At 43.4% G+C, this 20354-nt stretch overlaps 1 protein-coding gene across 1 annotated transcript in view; it reads right to left on the reverse strand.

The window, feature by feature from the left end:
- The window catches only part of VAX2 (ventral anterior homeobox 2), a 58491-nt gene that overhangs the window by 22400 nt on the left and 15737 nt on the right, over positions 1–20354 (reverse strand). The window contains exon 2 of the mRNA XM_075855578.1: positions 17997–18184. Within this exon, the coding sequence (XP_075711693.1) occupies positions 17997–18184 (188 nt within the window). The remainder of the gene's footprint in view (positions 1–17996; positions 18185–20354) is intronic.

The following is a 20354-nucleotide window of genomic DNA, read 5'->3' on the forward strand; positions in this document are numbered from 1 at the left end:
GTTCAGACTACAATGTTTGTGGCCTGAGGAAGATGCCGGTGCGGCATTGAAACGCGTAGCCTACAATAAAGTATCAATTCTAAACTACTACTGTATTCGTTCCTGAGTAGCAGCGCCGTATGGGGTCCCGTTTTTTCAAACAAATTACTCATTCACATTGCGGTGGTCCCTCAAAGATTGACCGGCTGGGATCTCGGCAGCAGCACTCATCCATCACTTATCTACCTTTTACCCGCTCCTGACATTTTCACCTGTGGTAAGCCTCCATCTGTCAAACTAAGTTTGTTATATCTTGGGCTTACTCACACTATGTGGCGCCGTGCTTTTCTCTCTCAAACCTTAATCCAAAAAAGAGAGACAGGGCCGCACATCCAAAAAGAAAAGGTATTCATTCACCCAAAGATGAATCTGTCTCTCTTTTTTGGATTTGACTAGGAGACTTTTAGATCATGTCCTGTTGAGGCTTGCACGCCGTATATTATATTTATCTAGTTCTGTGATATCCTTGTGGTTTGCCAGATATCTAGCTTAGACATACAAGTTTTTGCAAAATTGGAGACACTTTTAAATTCACTTTCAGTCTTTTCTGGGGGGCCGTGGGGTCTGCTACGTCTTAAACTATGAAATTGATTACCGGTTCCTTAAAGAGGCTCTGTCCGCAGTTTATAACTTCTCTATCTCCTAACTAATCTAATAGGCGCTTTATTGTAGATAGCCACTGTTTGTTTTTTGTTTGTTTTTTAAATTTTATTTTTGACCAAGTTATGAACATTTTAAGATTTATGCAAATTTATTCTTAATGCCCAACTGGGCGTTTTTTAACTTTTGCCCAAGTGGGCGTTGCAAAGAAAAGTGTATGACTCTGACCAATCAGCGTCATACACTTCTCCTCGTTCCAGCCCAGCTTGATTCACAGCACAGCGTGATCTCGCGAGATCACTCTGTGGCGTCACTTCATCCCGCTGGTACTTCCCTGGAGCGATGGAAGATTGAACAGACCTCGCCTGTTCAATCTTCTGTCGCTGCGGTGAAGGACTCACGAGATGAAATCACGCTGTGCTGTGGATCAAGCTGGGCTGGAACGAAGAGAAGTGCATGACGCTGGTTGGTCAGAGTCATACATTTTTCTTTACAACGACCACTTGGTCAAAAGTTAAAAAAACGCCCAGTTGGGCATTAAGAACAAATTTGCATAAACCTTAAAATGTTCATAACTTGGTCAAAAATAAACGTTTCTAAAAAAAAAACAAAAAACAGTAGTTATCTACGTCAAAGATTAGGCAGGAGATAGAGAAGTTATAAACTAGTGACAGAGCCTCTTTAAATATTACCAAATAGGACACATCAGGGCATCTACATGATGAAGAGCTCCTAAGTAGAATGTGTTTTTAACATGTCTAGAAGGAATTTTCTTGGCACTTCTGATTGGCAGAGAAGACTCCGTCATACGTGACACAGACTATATGTATATCGCATGCATCAGATAATCTCGTAGATGTCTCTCCCCCCAATCTCTTGTAGATTGCCTTCTATGAAGGCGTCTGCCGAAGTGACAGCTGTTCCTTAATACAAGACGTCCCGACACTAATTCCAGATGGAAAATCGGTTCTAATGGGTTATAACATGGGAGCCCAAGACGAGACTGAAGCCAAAAGTCAATTTGGAAGAGCCTTTGATAGAACAGGTTGGTTTAATAAGAGAAGGATAGGACAGCGGCAATCTATAACTATAGGGGGCTACTCGTTTCCACGATCCTTCTCCAAGGGCAGCAAGTGAAGAAAGTGAAATGGAAGTAGAGGGAAGAGCGAAATGAAGTGATTTCAGCATTCCTGGCGGAGCTATTACCAACGTCTTGAGAAAACACTTACTGTAAGAGGCGTGTTTTTTCACGATTCAATTCAAGCGAACGAAGGCTTGTTTTTATAAACAGGCAAATGACTCAGCTTGCAATCTCAGCTGGCGACCATTCAATTATTATTATAACGGAGCCCCCTGCTGGAGCTTTCCATATTTCATCCGCAGAAACCTCACGAACAAACACTCTGCCTGGTTATTTCCTTGTCTACACTAACACTCCCTTTCTCTTTAACAGATAGATTTAGTAGTAGAAAGACGGAACGGGAATGATCGCAACGATGTTACTCTTTATGACCGGGAGCCATGTGTGTCCGTGAAAACAGATAGACACATATGTAATGTCCGTATAGCCCTGGACAGATGAGCCGTTAAGTTGTCAGTATTGGAAAATATTTTTCATTTATCGAAATAAATTCCCCATGTTAATTAAATTTTATCATAGCAAAAATGAAGTAAGAAATTTTTTTTGTAGCTTAAAGGTCTTTTTACACCGGCCAATGATTCGGTGAACGATCGCTCGTGTGTAAACAGGTCAAAGATCGGACGATCAACGGGGAAACACTCGTTCATCGGATGATCGCATCAAACAGGGAGACGTGCTGCCAACATGATGCAATTGCATGGGGACAAGCGATCATAGTAACGATCATTGGTATCCATACTAAACGATCATTGCTCTGTTTCAAGGGATCAACGAGTGCCGATCGACAAACTGTATTGTCGATTGGCGCTCATCTTAAAGTGGTAAACATGGGCGATATCTCCCCGTGTAACACCACCTTAACACATGGCTGACGGGAACAATTTCCATTGTTTAGAAATTATATTGTTACTGTCACACAAAGGACTGGACCAGCAGAGTAGGGGAGACCCTCCGGCGAGCCCAGGCTCTGCCCACATGTCCAATAGAACCCCATTTGGAGGTGGCTTTGGAGCCAATTATTTTTCATTACGGTCTAAGGGATGATTCATAAATACCTATTAGATCTTATTGATGATATGTCCTGTGTGTACAATGATAACATCAAAGATTACATGCAATTAAAAGTGGACCTGTTGTGTATAGATGGAGGGTGAGTCATCAGAAGAATCTCCTCTGGGGGGCTCCACAAACCCTAGTCCATCGCCCCACAGAGTGTTGGTATACATATTTTAATCACACACTGATGTAATGATGATAGATGGAGCTATCTTCCTATATTAATTAACATTTGTTTTTATAGTGTCTCCAGGTTCCTATATGGTGGGAGATTATATACATGTTTGGCAGTTTAGGCGGCAGGGACAGGGAAGATTTTGGGTCAGTGCCTAAGAGGTTTAGTTATGTAGGAGGTCAACCTGACATAAAACTATTGGTGAAGCCTTTGTGTACCTACATCTGTGTTACCAGGGGAGCAGCTATTGTGGGTGTAGAGGTAGCAGTCACACCTGGAATTTGGTGCCTAAGGGGGTCCAAAATCCCCTCTGCCACATAAGAAGACATTGATATTATAAATCCCACGTGGTAGGAGGGGGCTCTGTTACAAACCTTGCATTGGGGCCCAGGAGCTTCAAGTTACGCCTCTAATTTACATCATTATATCAATATATTCACAATTTCCTATTACATGGGTTCACTGATTGCTGTACATTTACCCCTTGTCTAGCTTTCCTTATGCAAACTACTCATGATTTCTACTACCCCATTGGGAGGGATGGAAAAAAGTCCTGTATAGAATGGATAGGAAGTCAGAAAAACAGGAACAACCTTCTGTGACCACTTCTGTACATGTAGCTCCATGTTGTAAAGGATCTGCCAGGCACAGCTTCTTTATCAACGCCCATAGGTAATCATATATATTTTTTATTCTAGTATGTCTATATGTTGTTTTCAATAAAGTATTTTCTCAATTTCATATACTTCCAGTCTTCAGGCATCTTCTTTTGTAGGTTATATATTTATGTTTCGGATGCTTATGTGGGTACACGCCCCAGGATCTAGCTCATATTACACTAATTAATTTCTTGTTTGCTGACAGCCGCAAGGTACTTCTGTTGGGCTGTTCTGATCCATGCTGTGCTTTTCGGTTATATTGCCCATAGGTAATCAGTCTGCACCTGCTTCTATGTCTGTGAGACTGACTCCATCTTCCACCACTCAGGGTGGCAGGCTTAGGAGTGGGAGAACCTATTACAGCCTGGCCAGACGGAGCTAGCTCCCGCCCCCTGTCTATTTATACCTGCCTTTCCTGTTCCTCCTTGCTTGTGAATCTTCTCTGTTGGTTTCCTGGCCCTGCTGCAGCTTCTTGTACTATTTGTCCCTGCTTCGTATTGACCCTGGCTTGTTGACTACTCTCCTGCTCTGCGTTTGGTACCTCGTGCTCTCCTGGTTTTACTCGGCTTGTTCACTACTCTCCTGCTCTGCGTTTGGCACCTCGTACTCTCCTGGTTTGACTCGGCTCGTTTACTACTCTTGTTGCTCATGGTGTTGCCGTGGGCAACTGCCCCGTTTCCCTTAGGTTCTGTGTTCCCTTGTTTGTTTGTCTGTCGTTCACTTATTGAGTGTAGGGACCGTCGCCCAGTTGTACCCCGTCGCCTAGGGCGGGTTGTTGCAAGTAGGCAGGGACTGAGTGGCGGGTAGATTAGGGCTCACTTGTCTGTTTCCCTACCCCCATCATTACACATGTATTGAAATGGTAGTCACCCCAACAGGAAGTCAAGTGGTTGCTAGGCAACCTGTAGGAACAAAGAGTAAACCAAGGGAGACCCAAAAGAGAAACATAGAGATACATAGTAAAGTGGAGTAATATCAAAGTCATGGAACCCCCATTTGACCACCAGATTTCCTCTTCTAAACATATACCCTTTGTACTGCAAGAGGAAGAGACAGAATTTTTTTTATTAGAGGGTTCCAGCTTATTGTGATCTGCTTATTGTCAAGGGATCCTTCTAACAAGTAGGGATTGTCCAAAATGAAGAACCCTTTAGAGGATTTCCCCCAGTTTGAGGTGGGTAACTGGCGATCTAAGACCACACACACATTACAAGTCTTCCGATTTAAGGACAGGACCAGTAGATATGGTACTCCAGTCCCCTTCTAGCCCCAGGTAAGTTGTAGAGAAAACTTTGGCCAGATGGGAGGAGACCACTTGTCATCTAAAGAAGACCTCCTGAGCAGTCTTCACTACAGAAGTGGTGACAGAGACTTTGTCTTATCATTTTTATATAATTATGGCTTGGTATTATTAATATCTCTTCTGGTATTCTATTGTCTCTGTCAGTGTCAGCGGGTCCACGCAGGATCGAGCTGCTAGCGATCACATCTAAGTTCATAACTTAGATGTGATCAATTACAGGTGGATCCTGCGTGTCAGAGACACTCAGGACCCGCTGACACTGAACCCGTCAGTCCCGCAGATCTGACGCATTCAGGTCTTAGCGCTAGATACAGCTGCTCTGTATACAGGATACAAAGCAGCTGTATCTCAAAAAGTAAAAATTATTTTTAATAAAAAGAATTTTGAAAGTTGGACCAATCACAATGATGGACAGTTTTCCTTAAAAAAAAAAACAACAAAAAAAAAACATTTTCAAAGGTGTACATAGCCATTAAGAAAGAACTTACATTATTTTGGGCCCTTGTCTTCTGACTATAGATGTAAGATTAGCCATACAGAGGAAGCACCAGGTGGACATATGGAGACATCTTGGGTCATGTTTGTGTGGTCTATACTAACGTGACAGCACAGGAAACACTACAGAGGGACAGCACCAGGCGGCCAGACAGAGGAAGCTCCGGTGGAGGAGGAAGCACCTGTGGTCCTCAGTGTTGGTAAATTCCTTTGTAGTTCTAGTCCCACTTTCAGTAACAAGAACAACTTTCTTTTTTTGTGTTAGTAAAACAGGACATCTCTATCCATTGGTAACAAATGCAACAGATTTTTTGAATCATTCTAAGAATGACCTGACATTAATGGGAATTGTGCACCATATTCTACAACCGGAGAGCACCATGTTTTGGGTATGGGGCACACTACATATTCCATTCCAATCAGGGCCTGCTTTAGGATAGATGGCGCCCTGTGCAAAATTTTCTTTCGGCGCCCCACCCCATCATAAAAAAATGCCCCATAAAGAAGTATAATGCACCCCCCACAGTATAATGCCCTTTTTAGTCCCCCCCACACAGTATAATACCCGCTTTAGTGCCCCACACAGTATAATGTCCCTTAAGTGCCACACACAGTTTAATGTCCCCCTGTAGTGCACCCACACAGTATAATGCCCCCTTAGTGCCCCCCACAGTATAATGTCCCCCTCCCCTTCCCTAGGTGCCACACAGCCCCCACCTTGTAGATAGTTCCCCCTGTAGATTGTGCCGTCCAGCCCACCACATTCCCTTGTAGACAGTGCCCCCACCTCCCCCTTATAGACAGTGCCATACAGCCCGCACCTCCCCCTTGTAATCTAAACAGTACCCCCCAAACATATAAATCAAATAAATTGTACTCACCTAGGCCCCGTTCCCGCAACAAACAGAGCTGCTACACAACCCCCGACAGGATCCTTGCGTAGACCGGCGTGTTCCAGTGACGTCATCACGCCGGCCTGCGCGCCTGATAGGCTGCACGCCGAACAGCTTGTAGCCTATGACAGAGCAGGGAGATAACTCCCTGCTTTGTCATAGGATTCAACGGTATCTGTGTCCTAAGGATGCAGATACTATTGAAAGATACTATTGAATGTAGCGTTGCTACCACTGTTGTGGACATAGCAGCTGCTCCCTTCCAACTGCTGGAGTGATGCGCCCTGTGCGATGGCACCGGTTGCACACCCCAAAGGCCATCCTTGATTCCAATATTGTACCCAGAGCAGGTATACTATTCTTAGGAAATCTCCTCTTCTGGATCTAATGCATCCTAAGGAGAATCACGTCAATGGCTATGGTGTGTCTGGCATATTTGCTGTCCAATTTTGTTTTCTCCAAAATTGGGATTATAAATCTTCAGATCATTTTCAGGGTGGGGACTAACATGCAGTCCAGAATCAGGGGGCTCTTGTTTTCATATATTTACTATATTGATATTTTCACTGGTACCAAAAATGGAACATTTAGAAGCAAATTTTTGCTTGAAAGCAGCGACTACCCCCCCAAAAGAGAGAGACTCTTGGGTTTGGGTTGGCAACCACCGTGGGAGCTGTAAAAGCATATTGTAAAGCAAATGCCATCAATGTTGGTGATTGTGATACAACTATGCATTATATTAAATATTGGTATAGATGATCTCATCGTTTGCTACATGGAGATTCCTAGTCCATTGGTGCCAGTAGAAATAGCTGCTTTTTATAGCCTGCGGGCTCCGCGGGCATTGTCGGAGGGCTCAGTCGTGCCCTGTGGATGACCTGCGCCTTTAAATCTGGTCCAGCTGCAATGACTATGACATCAGTCGATTAAGCCTTAAGCTTTTCACTTCCCTTCGGTTGAGGGATTATACCATGATAGGGATGTCCGCAGCTACGCGTCCTTGGACATGTTATGTGTGAGTACATGCAAACATACAAATACATCATAGACGTAGACACAAAATGCCCCAAAACCTAAATCATATCAATGTATAAAACAGTTACAGTGGAGCTAAAAGATGAAGGCGTAGAGTGACATCATCTCAATCCATAATGTATCTGCCCAGGAGCCTATAGGATACATTTATGTATAGATGCCGCTGTTTGTGGCCGGGGGGGGGGTGCACCGTGCCGGATGCAATCTCCGCATTCAACGACCTACTTACACTGCAGCTGCCTAGTTCCTCCACGTCTCAATATCCAAAGACCAGATGCTTCTTTGCAGATTTTCTCCTTGAACTTATAACCTATAGGAAATTATTAACCTATCCGTGACTTCACGCTTAACACACGTATGGATCATGCACTTCTTTTAAATCCCTTCTGTTCTCATGACAGGTCCCACATGCTGGATGTAGAGTCTACAGGTATTTCTCTATATTCTTACTGAGAGGTAATGTCTACAATTAGGATTCATTGTTCTTATCAAGTATAAAGAATTGCAAGCCGGCGTTCAGAGAGGATCACAACACCAGGATTTATTACACATGGATTATATCTGGAGGCCTTCAGGGTTTTCTCTTACATTTGGGGAGTGTTGGTCAAACACACATTGTTGGGTCCCCTATAGTTTTATATACACAGGTATGATGTAAAATATACAGAGAACATCTCATCTGTTTGGGATCAAAATACAATGACACCCGGACAGTGATTACAGGACAATGACACTTGGGCTTTCAGAGAAACGGGTCCCAGAAAAATGACATAATGACACATGCTGTCCCAGAACACAGTCATCCAAGAACAATGACACACCAATACTTGGGGTACAGGATAATGATACACTGACACTTGGGCTACAGGATAATGACACACCAACACTTGGGGTACAGGATAATGACACACCAACACTTGGGGTACAGTATGACATTGACACTTGGGGTACAGGATAATGATACACTGACACTTGGGGTACAGGATAATGATACACTGACACTTGGGGCACAGGATAATGACACACCAACACTTGGGGTACAGGATGACACTGACACTTGGGGTACAGGATAATGACACTGACACTGGGGGGACAGAACAATAACACACTGACACTTGGGGTACAGGATAATGACACTGACACTGGGGGGACAGAACAATAACACACTGACACTTGGGGTACAGGATAGTGATACACTGATACTTGGGGTACAGGATAGTGATACACTGACCCTTGGGGTACAGGATAACGATACACTGACACTTGGGGTACAGGTTAATGATACACTGACATTTGGGGTACAGGATAATGATACACTGACACTTGGGGTACAGGATAATGATACACTGACACTTGGGGTACAGGATAATTATATACTGACACGGGGTACAGGATAATGATGCACTTGGGGTACAGGATAATTATATACTGGCACGGGGTACAGGATAATGATGCACTTGGGGTACAGGATAATTATACACTGACACTTGGGGTACAGGATAATGATGCACTTTGGGTACAGGATAATGATACACTCACACTTGGGGTACAGGATAATGACACTGACACTTGGGGTACAGGATAATGACACTGACACTTGGGGTACAGGATAATGATGCACTTGGGGTACAGGATAATTATATACTGACACGGGGTACAGGACACTGTCAAAATTGTATCAACGGAACATCATTCGGAGTAGAACACTTTGAGATACAACATTCAGCACTGGCCGTCACATTTATCTTCCCACATGAGACTCCATATTGATTTGTAATGAGTCCGTCTGCTCTATTTGAATTACAATGTTGCCGTTTAATCCAAAAATTTAAAAATGAGCTACGTCCAGTCAAATTGTATATTGTGTATATTGAGCAGAAGTTTTATAGACCATTTATGAAGGAGATAAATGCATGTTGTATATATGATGACTCTATGGGCAGGAGGCAGTGATGACGTCATAAGATGGAAATTCTACTCAATATGTCAGAGATAAATAATCTTGTATCGTCCATCGCTGTAACAGACTGTGTGTATCCAGATATATCTCCCCGATGATTATATATATCTTCAGTTATACAACCACATCCCTCGCTCTTCAAGCACATACTATAAGCCATTAGTTGTCCACTGTAGTCATTACCATGACAGACCTCAATAAAAACCAAGCCCTGGCGACAGGTGGAGTTGCCATAGTCCCAAATGGGGCAACTGACAACCTAACAAATAGTGGAGTGTAGAAGTCAGGATGCCGGCAGCGAGTGAGCTCTGCAACCCAGAAATATCCACGGATTTCATTTTTCTGGCGGGTGGGGGGGGGGGGTCATTTGCCGTGGTTTATGTAAAGCAATAGTTTGATAATCATCTTTTTCTAGTAGTTTATAATCAATCACTGCAACAATGTAACATAATTAATCTTTGCAGCACCAACGTCAACAATCAGCCCCATTCACACCTGTCCGATTAGACACAAATTCCGGTGCATATTCCGCACCGAAATTTACCTTAAAATTCTATGACAATCTGTGTCCAATGCTTGTGAATGGAGTTTCAGCAACCCTGTTCACATGCTGCGGAAAAAATTCTGTTCTGATTTTTCCGCAGAAAAAATCTCTAAGATTAAGTAGCACGCTACTTATTCCCACGGATTCCGCATGGAAAAGCTAGCGGATTTCTACATGTAGATGAACCCCATTGAATACGGTTAATTCGCTTGCCGATCTGTGGCACATCAAACTACACATTCGCGGCAGATATGCAGGATAATACTCACATTCCTGTCACGGATCCTGCGGTAAATGCATGTCAGATTTGCATATGGCCAGGGGCGTAACTAGGAAAGACTGGGCCCCATAGCAAACTTTTGACTGGGGCCCCTTGTAGATAGTGCCTCCCTATAGATTCCACCACACAGCGGCCCCCTGTAGATAGCGCCATACACAGCCGCCTGTAGATAACACCTTACAGCCCCCCTGTAGATAACGTCTTACAGCCCCCAATCCCCCGGTAGATAACGTGATACAGCCCCCATAGATAACGCCATACAGAGTCCCCCCTGTAGATAGCGCCATACACAGCCCCCTGTAGATAGCGCCATACACAGCCCCCTGTAGATAACACCATACAGCCCTCCCTGTAGATAACGCCATACAGCCCCCCCCTGTAGATAACGCCCCACACAGCCCCCTTTAGATAGCGCCATACAGCCCCCTGTAGATAACGCCATACAGCCCTTCTGTAGATAGCGCCATACAGCCCCCCTGTAGATAGCGCCATACAGCCCCCTCTGTAGATAACACCATACAGCCCCCCTGTAGATAGCGCCATACAGACCCCCCCTGTAGATAACGCCATACAGCCCCCTGTAGATAACGCCATACAGCCCCCCTGTAGATAACGCCATACAGCCCCCCTGTAGATAACGCCAGACAGCCCCCTGTAGGTAACGCCATACAGACCCCCCTGTACATAACGCTATACAGACCCCCCCTGTAAATAACGCCATATAGCCACCCCCCAAAAAAATGGCCTATAGTTTGTCCTAAAAAAGAAATGTATCCCCTATCCACAGGATATCCACAGGATAGGGGATACATGTGTGATCGCTGGCAGCGATAAGGAGAATGGGGGACCGAAAGTCCCCCGAAGTTCTCCATGACAAACCTCTGACTTCCGGAGTCTGCGCAGTTCAATAAAAATGAAAGGAGCGCTGGTCACGCATGCACACAAACGCGACCGGTACGCAAGTAATTTCTATGGAGCTGCCGACACAGACCCCGGAAGTCAGAGGTTTGTCATGGAGAACTTCGGGGGACTTTCGGTCCCTCGTTCTCCTTATCGCTGGGCGTCCCAGCGATCCCACATGTATCCCTATCCTGTGGTTAGGGGATGCATGTCTTTTGTAGAAACAACCCCTTCAGTGGCGTCGCGCTGTAGCAGCCATGGCAGCTGCTAGCGGAGCCTCCGGCCATGGGAGGGGGGGACGTGCCCCCTCATGCTGCGGGCCCCGTAGCAGCCGCTACGGCTGCTATAGCGGTAGTTACGCCACTGCCTATGGCCCAAGCCTCAGAGCTGCAGTGTAAAGCACAGAGGAAATAAGCAGAAGCTTGAGCCCCTGATGAGACATGAAGTCAATTTGAGACTACACTAGACAATGCAGCTAAGCAACTGATGGTACAGAGATAAAAAGAAGCCACAACAGAGAATTAGTAGCCAATATCCAAACATTTATATATATATATAATTTTGAACTTCACAACTGGACATCGGTCATCATAAAGTCATCTAGAAGTATAGGAGTGATAATGACCATAAATCTCGGATTACCTGCCCTGGGCTCCCATTATCTGCAATCTAATAAGCCTAATAAATTTGTTTTTCAGAATCTCGATTTTCCTCTTTTCGTCTATAGGTTTTTCCTTGTGAGCGATCTGAATCACTACTTGATAAATCTTGATTACTATTTTCATAGCTCTCACATTAAACCATTCATTAGCTCCCGACACAGCCAGCGGCACAACGATCTGGAGCTGTAAGAAAAGATTTGCTTCCCTTCTACAGTGTTTCTTACTCTGTATCACTAAAGGGTCATTTACGAGCGCCAAGAACTGGAAAACTAATAACGCACGCGATGTCATCTGCCCATTTTCTTTAAATGGGTATTTAGAGGAGGCTTCTAGGATTACAATTGTTTTTTTATTTTTATCACAGAAACATAGGTAAAATAAAAAAATAAAATAGCCATGTATGCATGATCCCACTCCTGGTGGCCATTGTCCTTGGTGTGACATGTTGACTTCGAGATGTTACATCCATGTGGACAAGCACTGCCATGTACAGTATACACATTTCTAGTTGGTCTAAGGCAAGGTTTATACAGCAAAGTATATGTCACATAATCACTTGGTCATGATATCACAAGGATAGCAAGTCACCCTGTGTCTGGTGTTTACACTAGTAGTGTAAATTCAGCCTTTATTCACTACAGACAGGTGACATCACTAAGAATGCAGCCTATCCATTCACTACAGACAGGTGACATCACTAAAAATGCAGCCTATCCATTCACTACAGACAGGTGACATCACTAAGAATGCAGCCTATCCATTTACTACAGACGGGTAACATCACTGAGAATGCAGCCTATCCATTCACTACAGACGGGTGACATCACTAAGAATGCAACCTATCCATTCACTACAGACAGGTGACATCACTAAGAATGCAGCCTATCTATTCACTACAGAAAGGTTACATCACTAAGAATGCAGCCTATCCATTCACAACAGACAGGTGGCATCACTAAGAATGCAACCTATCCATTCACTACAGACGGGTGACATCACTAAGAATGCAGCCTATCCATTCACTACAGACAGGTGACATCACTAAGAATGCAGCCTATCCATTCACTACTGACGGGTGACATCACTAAGAATGCAGCCTATCCATTCACTACAGACAGGTGACATCACTAAGAATGCACCCTATCCATTCACTACAGACAGGTGACATCACTAAGAATGCAACCTATCCATTCACTACAGACATGGGACATCACTGAGAATGCAGCCTACCCATTTACTACAGACGGGTGACATCACTAAGAATGCAGCCTATCCATTCACTACAGACGGGTGACATCACTAAGAATGCAAGCTATCCATTCACTACAGACAGGTGACATCACTAAGAATGCAGCCTATCTATTCACTACAGACAGGTGACATCACTAAGAATGCAGCCTATCCATTCACTACAGACAGGTGACATCAATAAGAATGCAACCTATCCATTCACTACAGACAGGTGACATCACTAAGAATGCAGCCTATCCATTCACTACAGACGGGTGACATCACTAAGAATGCAAGCTATCCATTCACTACAGACAGGTGACATCACTAAGAATGCAGCCTATCTATTCACTACAGACAGGTGACATCACTAAGAATGCAGCCTATCCATTCACTACAGACAGGTGACATCAATAAGAATGCAACCTATCCATTCACTACAGACAGGTGACATCACTAAGAATGCAGCCTATCCATTTACTACAGACGGGTAACATCACTGAGAATGCAGCCTATCCATTCACTACAGACGGGTGACATCACTAAGAATGCAACCTATCCATTCACTACAGACAGGTGACATCACTAAGAATGCAGCCTATCTATTCACTACAGACAGGTTACATCACTAAGAATGCAGCCTATCCATTCACAACAGACAGGTGGCATCACTAAGAATGCAACCTATCCATTCACTACAGACGGGTGACATCACTAAGAATGCAGCCTATCCATTCACTACAGACAGGTGACATCACTAAGAATGCAGCCTATCCATTCACTACTGACGGGTGACATCACTAAGAATGCAGCCTATCCATTCACTACAGACAGGTGACATCACTAAGAATGCAGCCTATCCATTCACTACATACAGGTGACATCACTAAGAATGCAACCTATCCATTCACTACAGACGGGTGACATCACTAAGAATGCAGCCTATCCATTCACTAAAGACAGGTGGCATCACTAAGAATGCAGCCTTGTCCATTTTCTAGAGACAGGTGACATCACTAAGAATACAGCCTGTCCATTTTCTAGAGATTACTGATACTACTAGGAACACAGACAATAAATTCACTAGAGAGTAGTGACATCACTGGGAATGCAATCTATCCAATCATTAGAGACAGGTAACATCACTGTGAATGCAGCCTCACCAGAGAACAATGATAACACTGAGAATGCAGCCAACCCATTCACTACAGACTAGTGATAACCTTGAGAATGAAACCTATCCTTTATATATACACAGGGGACATCACTGATAATGCAGTCTATCCATTCAGTAGAGACAGATGACATCACTGAGAATGCAGTCTATCTAATGATAACACTGAGAATGCATCCTATTCATTCACCACAGACTTTTGACTTCACTGAGAATGCAGCCGATCTATTCACTCGTGAGTGGTGACATAATTGAGAATGCAGCCTATCCATTCACTTCAGCCAGGTGACATCACTAAGAATGCAGCCTGTCCATTTTCTAGAGATTACTGATACTACTAGGAACACAGCCTATAGAGTAGTGACATCACTGGTAATGCATTCTATCAATTCATTAGAGACAGGTAACATCACTGTGAATGCAGTCTATCTATTCACCAGAGAGCAGTGACATCTCTGAGAATGCAATCTGTCTATTCACTTCAGACAGATGACATCACTCAGAATGCAGCCTATCCATTTCTAGACCAGTGATATCACTGAGAATGTAGCCTATCCATTCCCTACAGACTGGTAACATCACTGAGAAAAATACCTATCCTGTCACTACATTCTGGGAAAAACACAGCGAATGCAGCCTATCCATCCACTAGAGAGCAGTGACATCACTGAAATGCAGCCTATCCATCCACTAGAGAGCAGTGACATCACTGAAATACAGCCTATCCATCCACTAGAGAGCAGTGACATCACTGAAATACAGCCTATCCATCCACTAGAGAGCAGTGACATCACTGAAATACAGCCTTTCCATTTACTAGAGGGCAATGACGTTACTGAGAATGCAGTCTAGTCCCCGACTAGAGATATGTAGATAGTATAAAGCAGCACTCTCCTGTCTGTTAGATGTGAGACATATGCAGGTCCAGGTGAGTCCCACTGTCACGGGCCCAAATTATATCCAACTAGGCATACAATATTATTTTCTATATTACTTGCCTGTTGTACTAAATTTCACTTATTTATTTATGTCAGCACTTGATAAAGGACCAGCTAGGCCCAAAATGTTGCTAACACTTGTTGATATCACCGCACAATTTATTCCATCCATTCAGCAGTGTGCTGTCCTATTTTCTACTAGAGAGTGGGGACTATTAATTGAAGTGGTTCCTTCACATACAATTGTATTACATGTCTATGTCAGACAAATTCACCACTCCGTAGCTTTGAAATATTATTTGTAGCAACGTTTTGAGGGAAGACCCGTCATTTTGCTCGGCATAGTAGTGTGGGCGCTTCCCACTGACACTCACACATTACTGTACCGAGCAAGATGAAGGGTCTTTACCCTAAACGTTAATATAAATAATATTTTAAAGCTACAAAGTGGTGAATGTGTCTGACACAGACGTTTAATAAGCTAATATGTGAAGGAATCACTTAATTCTGGAGTGCTCACCCTCTTTTTGCTTTTTACATATGCCCTGGTGGTTAGGAGGTTCGGCCACCCATGTTCCTGCACCCAACATAATACTTAACTACTGAGAGTGCTGCCAGACCCCCCCCCCCCTTTAGGAAGTGTCTATGTCCTGTAACATCACTGAGAATGCAGCCTATCCATTCAGTACAGAGTGATGACATCACTGATAATGTAGCCTATCTATTTACTAGAGACCAGTGGTGACATCACTGACAATGGAGCCTATTAATTCACTAGAGAGCAGTGACATTACTGAAATGCAGACTATCCATTTACTAGAGATCTGCAGTGACATCACTGAGAATACAGCCTATCCATTTACTAAAGATCTGCAGTGACATCACTGAGAATACAGCCAATCTATTTACTAAAGATCTGCAGTGACATCACTGAGAATACAGCCTATCCATGTACTAGAGATCTGCAGTGACATCACTGAGAATACAGCCTATCCATGTACTAGAGATCTGCAGTGACATCACTGAGAATACAGCCTATCTATTTACTAGAGATCTGCAGTGACATCACTGAAAATACAGCCTATTCATTTACTAGAGATCTGCAGTGACATCACTGAGAATACAGCCTATCTATTTACTAGAGATATGCAGTGACATCACTGAGTATACAGCGTATCCATTTACTAGAGATCTGCAGTGACGTCACTGAGTATACAGCCTATCCGTTTACTAGAGATCTGCAGTGACGTCACTGAGAATGCAGCCAATCTATTTACTAGAGATCTGCAGTGGCATCACTGAGAATACAGCCTATCTATTTACTAGAGATCTGCAGTGACGTCACTGAGTATACAGCCTATCTATTTACTAGAGATATGCAGTGACGTCACTGAGTATACATCATATCTATTTACTAGAGATATGCAGTGACGTCACTGAGTATACAGCATATCTATTTACTAGAGATATGCAGTGACGTCACTGAGTATACAGCCTATTTATTTACTAGAGATCTGCAGTGACATCACTGAGTGTACAGCCAATCTATTTACTAGAGATATGCAGTGACATCACTGAGAATACAGCCTATCTATTTACTAGAGATCTGCAGTGACGTCACTGAGTATACAGCCTATCTATTTACTAGAGATCTGCAGGGACGTCACTGAGTATACAGCCAATCTATTTACTAGAGATCTGCAATGACTTTACTGAGTATACAGCGTATCCATTTACTAGAGATCTGCAGTGACGTCACTGAGTATACAGCCTATCCGTTTACTAGAGATCTGCAGTGACGTCACTGAGAATGCAGCCAATCTATTTACTAGAGATCTGCAGTGGCATCACTGAGAATACAGCCTATCTATTTACTAGAGATCTGCAGTGACGTCACTGAGTATACAGCCTATCTATTTACTAGAGATATGCAGTGACGTCACTGAGTATACATCATATCTATTTACTAGAGATATGCAGTGATGTCACTGAGTATACAGCCTATCTATTTACTAGAGATCTGCAGTGACATCACTGAGTGTACAGCCAATCTATTTACTAGAGATCTGCAGTGACGTCACTGAGTATACAGCCTATCTATTTACTAGAGATCTGCAGGGACGTCACTGAGTATACAGCCAATCTATTTACTAGAGATCTGCAATGACTTTACTGAGTATACAGCGTATCCATTTACTAGAGATCTGCAGTGACGTCACTGAGTATACAGCCTATCCGTTTACTAGAGATCTGCAGTGACGTCACTGAGAATACAACCTATCTATTTACTAGAGATCTGCAGTGGCATCACTGAGAATACAGCCTATCTATTTACAAGAGATCTGCAGTGACGTCACTGAGTATACAGCCTATCTATTTACTAGAGATATGCAGTGACGTCACTGAGTATACAGCCTATCTATTTACTAGAGATCTGCAGTGACATCACTGAGAATACAGCCTATATATTTACTAGAGACCAGTGGGGACATCACTGACCCTCAAGCCTATTCACAAGAGAGCAGTGACATTACTGAAATGTAGACTATCCATTTACTAGAGAGCAGTGACATCACTAAAACGCAGTCTATCTATTACAACCCATGCATTTCACACCATTTGGAACTACTATTTGGAACTAGTTATATGAAAGTAAATGGAACTTATCAATTTACTAGAAACCAATGTCTGCCATTGTAAAAACATAAGAAACCAGCAGCTAGTGATGTCAGTTAATCCTTCTGAACGCATGGCGGAATCTACTTTTCCTACATGGCACTCTACAGTTGGTCTATATGACCAATAAAAATGAATGCATGCATCTTTAAGGATGTATTGTGGAAAATATTATATATTCTGATAAGCAGTAATGAAGAATATCTGGAAACATTAGACAGAAGCCTCATTCTCACCTGTGTTTCTGACAAGTTGAGCTGTCTTGCCAATTCTGTCCTCTCTCTGCCAACAACATACTGGCACCTCTGGAACTCCAGCTCCAACCGATAGAGCTGCTCTGCAGTGAAGGAGGTTCTGGTGCGCTTTGGCCGGTCAAGGTCCAGGCCTTTTGGGAGAACGATCTCCCGGATCGTCCCTTTGGCATCTTGATTGAAAGAAAGAGACAAAAGAATGATATCAAATATTCGGCCAAATTCACTGATTCCACCAATCTTCCAGCTAATAGAATACAACGGGCACATTGATTTGACAAGTTTTCCTTGGATTCATTGAGAGAGGGTGAGTCATTTCTCCTCGATTCGCCCCTAGTGGTATTCACCAATTTAAAAACCCCAAAAATGAGAATTGGGTCGTTCAGTTCTGTCATCTCGAGAGGTTATTTTTGTTTTCAGTATCGATATAACCTGATGATCAAAACAACAACATGGCCACCGCCCGATGGTCTACAAGATAATTGTCTGCTGTAGAGGGTAGACATTTCCCTGTCACCATAGATGTTCAGATTATAGGTATTTTATTATCAGTCACCCCCATCACAATTTTATGACGATTCATCAGCTGGTTATAACATATTTCACCTCCATGTGCGGTTTTGCAGCGCGCTACTTTATCACTTGGCACACTACCACCAAGTTTACAGGCACCACTTCCAGAATTGCTTCCTAATTAATCAAAGAATAAGTCAATCATACCATGTGTGGTGAACACTAGAGATCTAGGAGAGACAGAGGCTGAGGTTCAGGCCGCTTTCAGACGGGTGTGATTTTTTGCGCTCGTATTACGAACACTTGGACCTCCCGCAATTTTTTTGGAACCGGAGTTAGAGCAGAATAGAAGACTATGGGGCTCTTACTCCAGTTGAACCGCGGAAGGTCCAGGTGTTGCGTCCGTAATATGGGTGCAAAAAAAGCACACCCGTCTGAAAGCGGCCTTTGGCTGGATTCACACATGCAGTTTTGATGCAGTTTTGGAGCCAACAGAGGAGTTCATGGAAACATTTTTGGATCCACCTCTGTGTTTGGCTTAAAAAACTGCATGTGTGTTTCTGGTCTTAGGCTTCGGCTACACGGTGACTTTGGTTGTGCGATATCAAGACACATAGAAGATGCGCAAAATAAAAATTGTGTGCAATATGTCTGCTACTTGCTATCGCATTGAAGTTGCGCAAATATTGTAAGGTACGATCCAGTTTCGACACGTATGCGATTTACGGTTTACCTCGTGTTACAAATGAGTCGCACGTGACTTGCATTGAAGTCTATGATGACAAAGTCACTTGCGGACAAAAATCTCTTGTGTCGCACTCGCATCAGGTTGCGCGTAGTAATGCAACCGCATTCACAAGAATTACTTGCGATATTGCAACGTGACCTTGCGATTTGCGTGTCGCGGGACTAAAGTCACCTTGTATCCCTTGCCTTATTGTGTGCAGGAAGAAAGCGAGGAAGCCTCTGTCTCCTGCCTCATACATTCTCCACTTATTAATGTTCCTCAATATTACATCTAATAAATGCTTATTTTAGAATTGGCGAATGACCAATGCGTTAAAACTTGAGCGTTGGAAGCTTCATTAAGGATTATTTGGTGTCCAAGCAGGCAAAACATGGATGACTTTGTCTTGTACGTACATCATAAGAATCCAGCGCAGTCTCCCCGTATAACCAGAGTAGGAGACGTATATACTGTATGCTGAGCTCTCATGCTTTATGTGAATCTCCCTTCTCTCCTACCTAGCAGATTTACAATATCACATCCCGCTTCTCATTCTGGAGTCATTTTGGGTCACAGGCAAAATCTATTTATATCAATGACTGTGAATGACACGGCCCGAGACACGGAGAAGATATCCACAGACCTAAATGATGCAAGGAATCTAATAAGACGCATGAGCGGGTGGGGGCACCGTTAGCTTTGTTTTAGCATGGTATTGAAAATATAGTAGTTCTGGTGGGGGTCTTTGTGTTGGGATCCCACCATTCACAACACTGAAGGGACCATGGTGCTGTATTGGGTGTAGCACCCCTTCGGACTTAGGTGGTACGAGAATTGCAGAGCCTTGTCCACGGACAGTTATGGCAGCACTCCGAGTACCTATAGTTTCTGCTATGGAGCAATAGGCGTTCTGCATGCCGCCACATTGGCACCTTCTTATGGTATGGGGGTCTTCTCCCCAAAAAGCAATGCTTCTCTGATGGAACATGTCACGATTTCCTTTCTGTTGTATTCCATATAGATCGAAGAGAAAAATAAATCTTTGTATATCTCCATATGGAAGTATTGCGATAGGGCAAATGGATCTATTTAAATCAGTACTT

This window comes from Rhinoderma darwinii, chromosome 1 (assembly GCF_050947455.1).
Source record: "Rhinoderma darwinii isolate aRhiDar2 chromosome 1, aRhiDar2.hap1, whole genome shotgun sequence".
Lineage (NCBI taxonomy): Eukaryota > Metazoa > Chordata > Amphibia > Anura > Rhinodermatidae > Rhinoderma > Rhinoderma darwinii.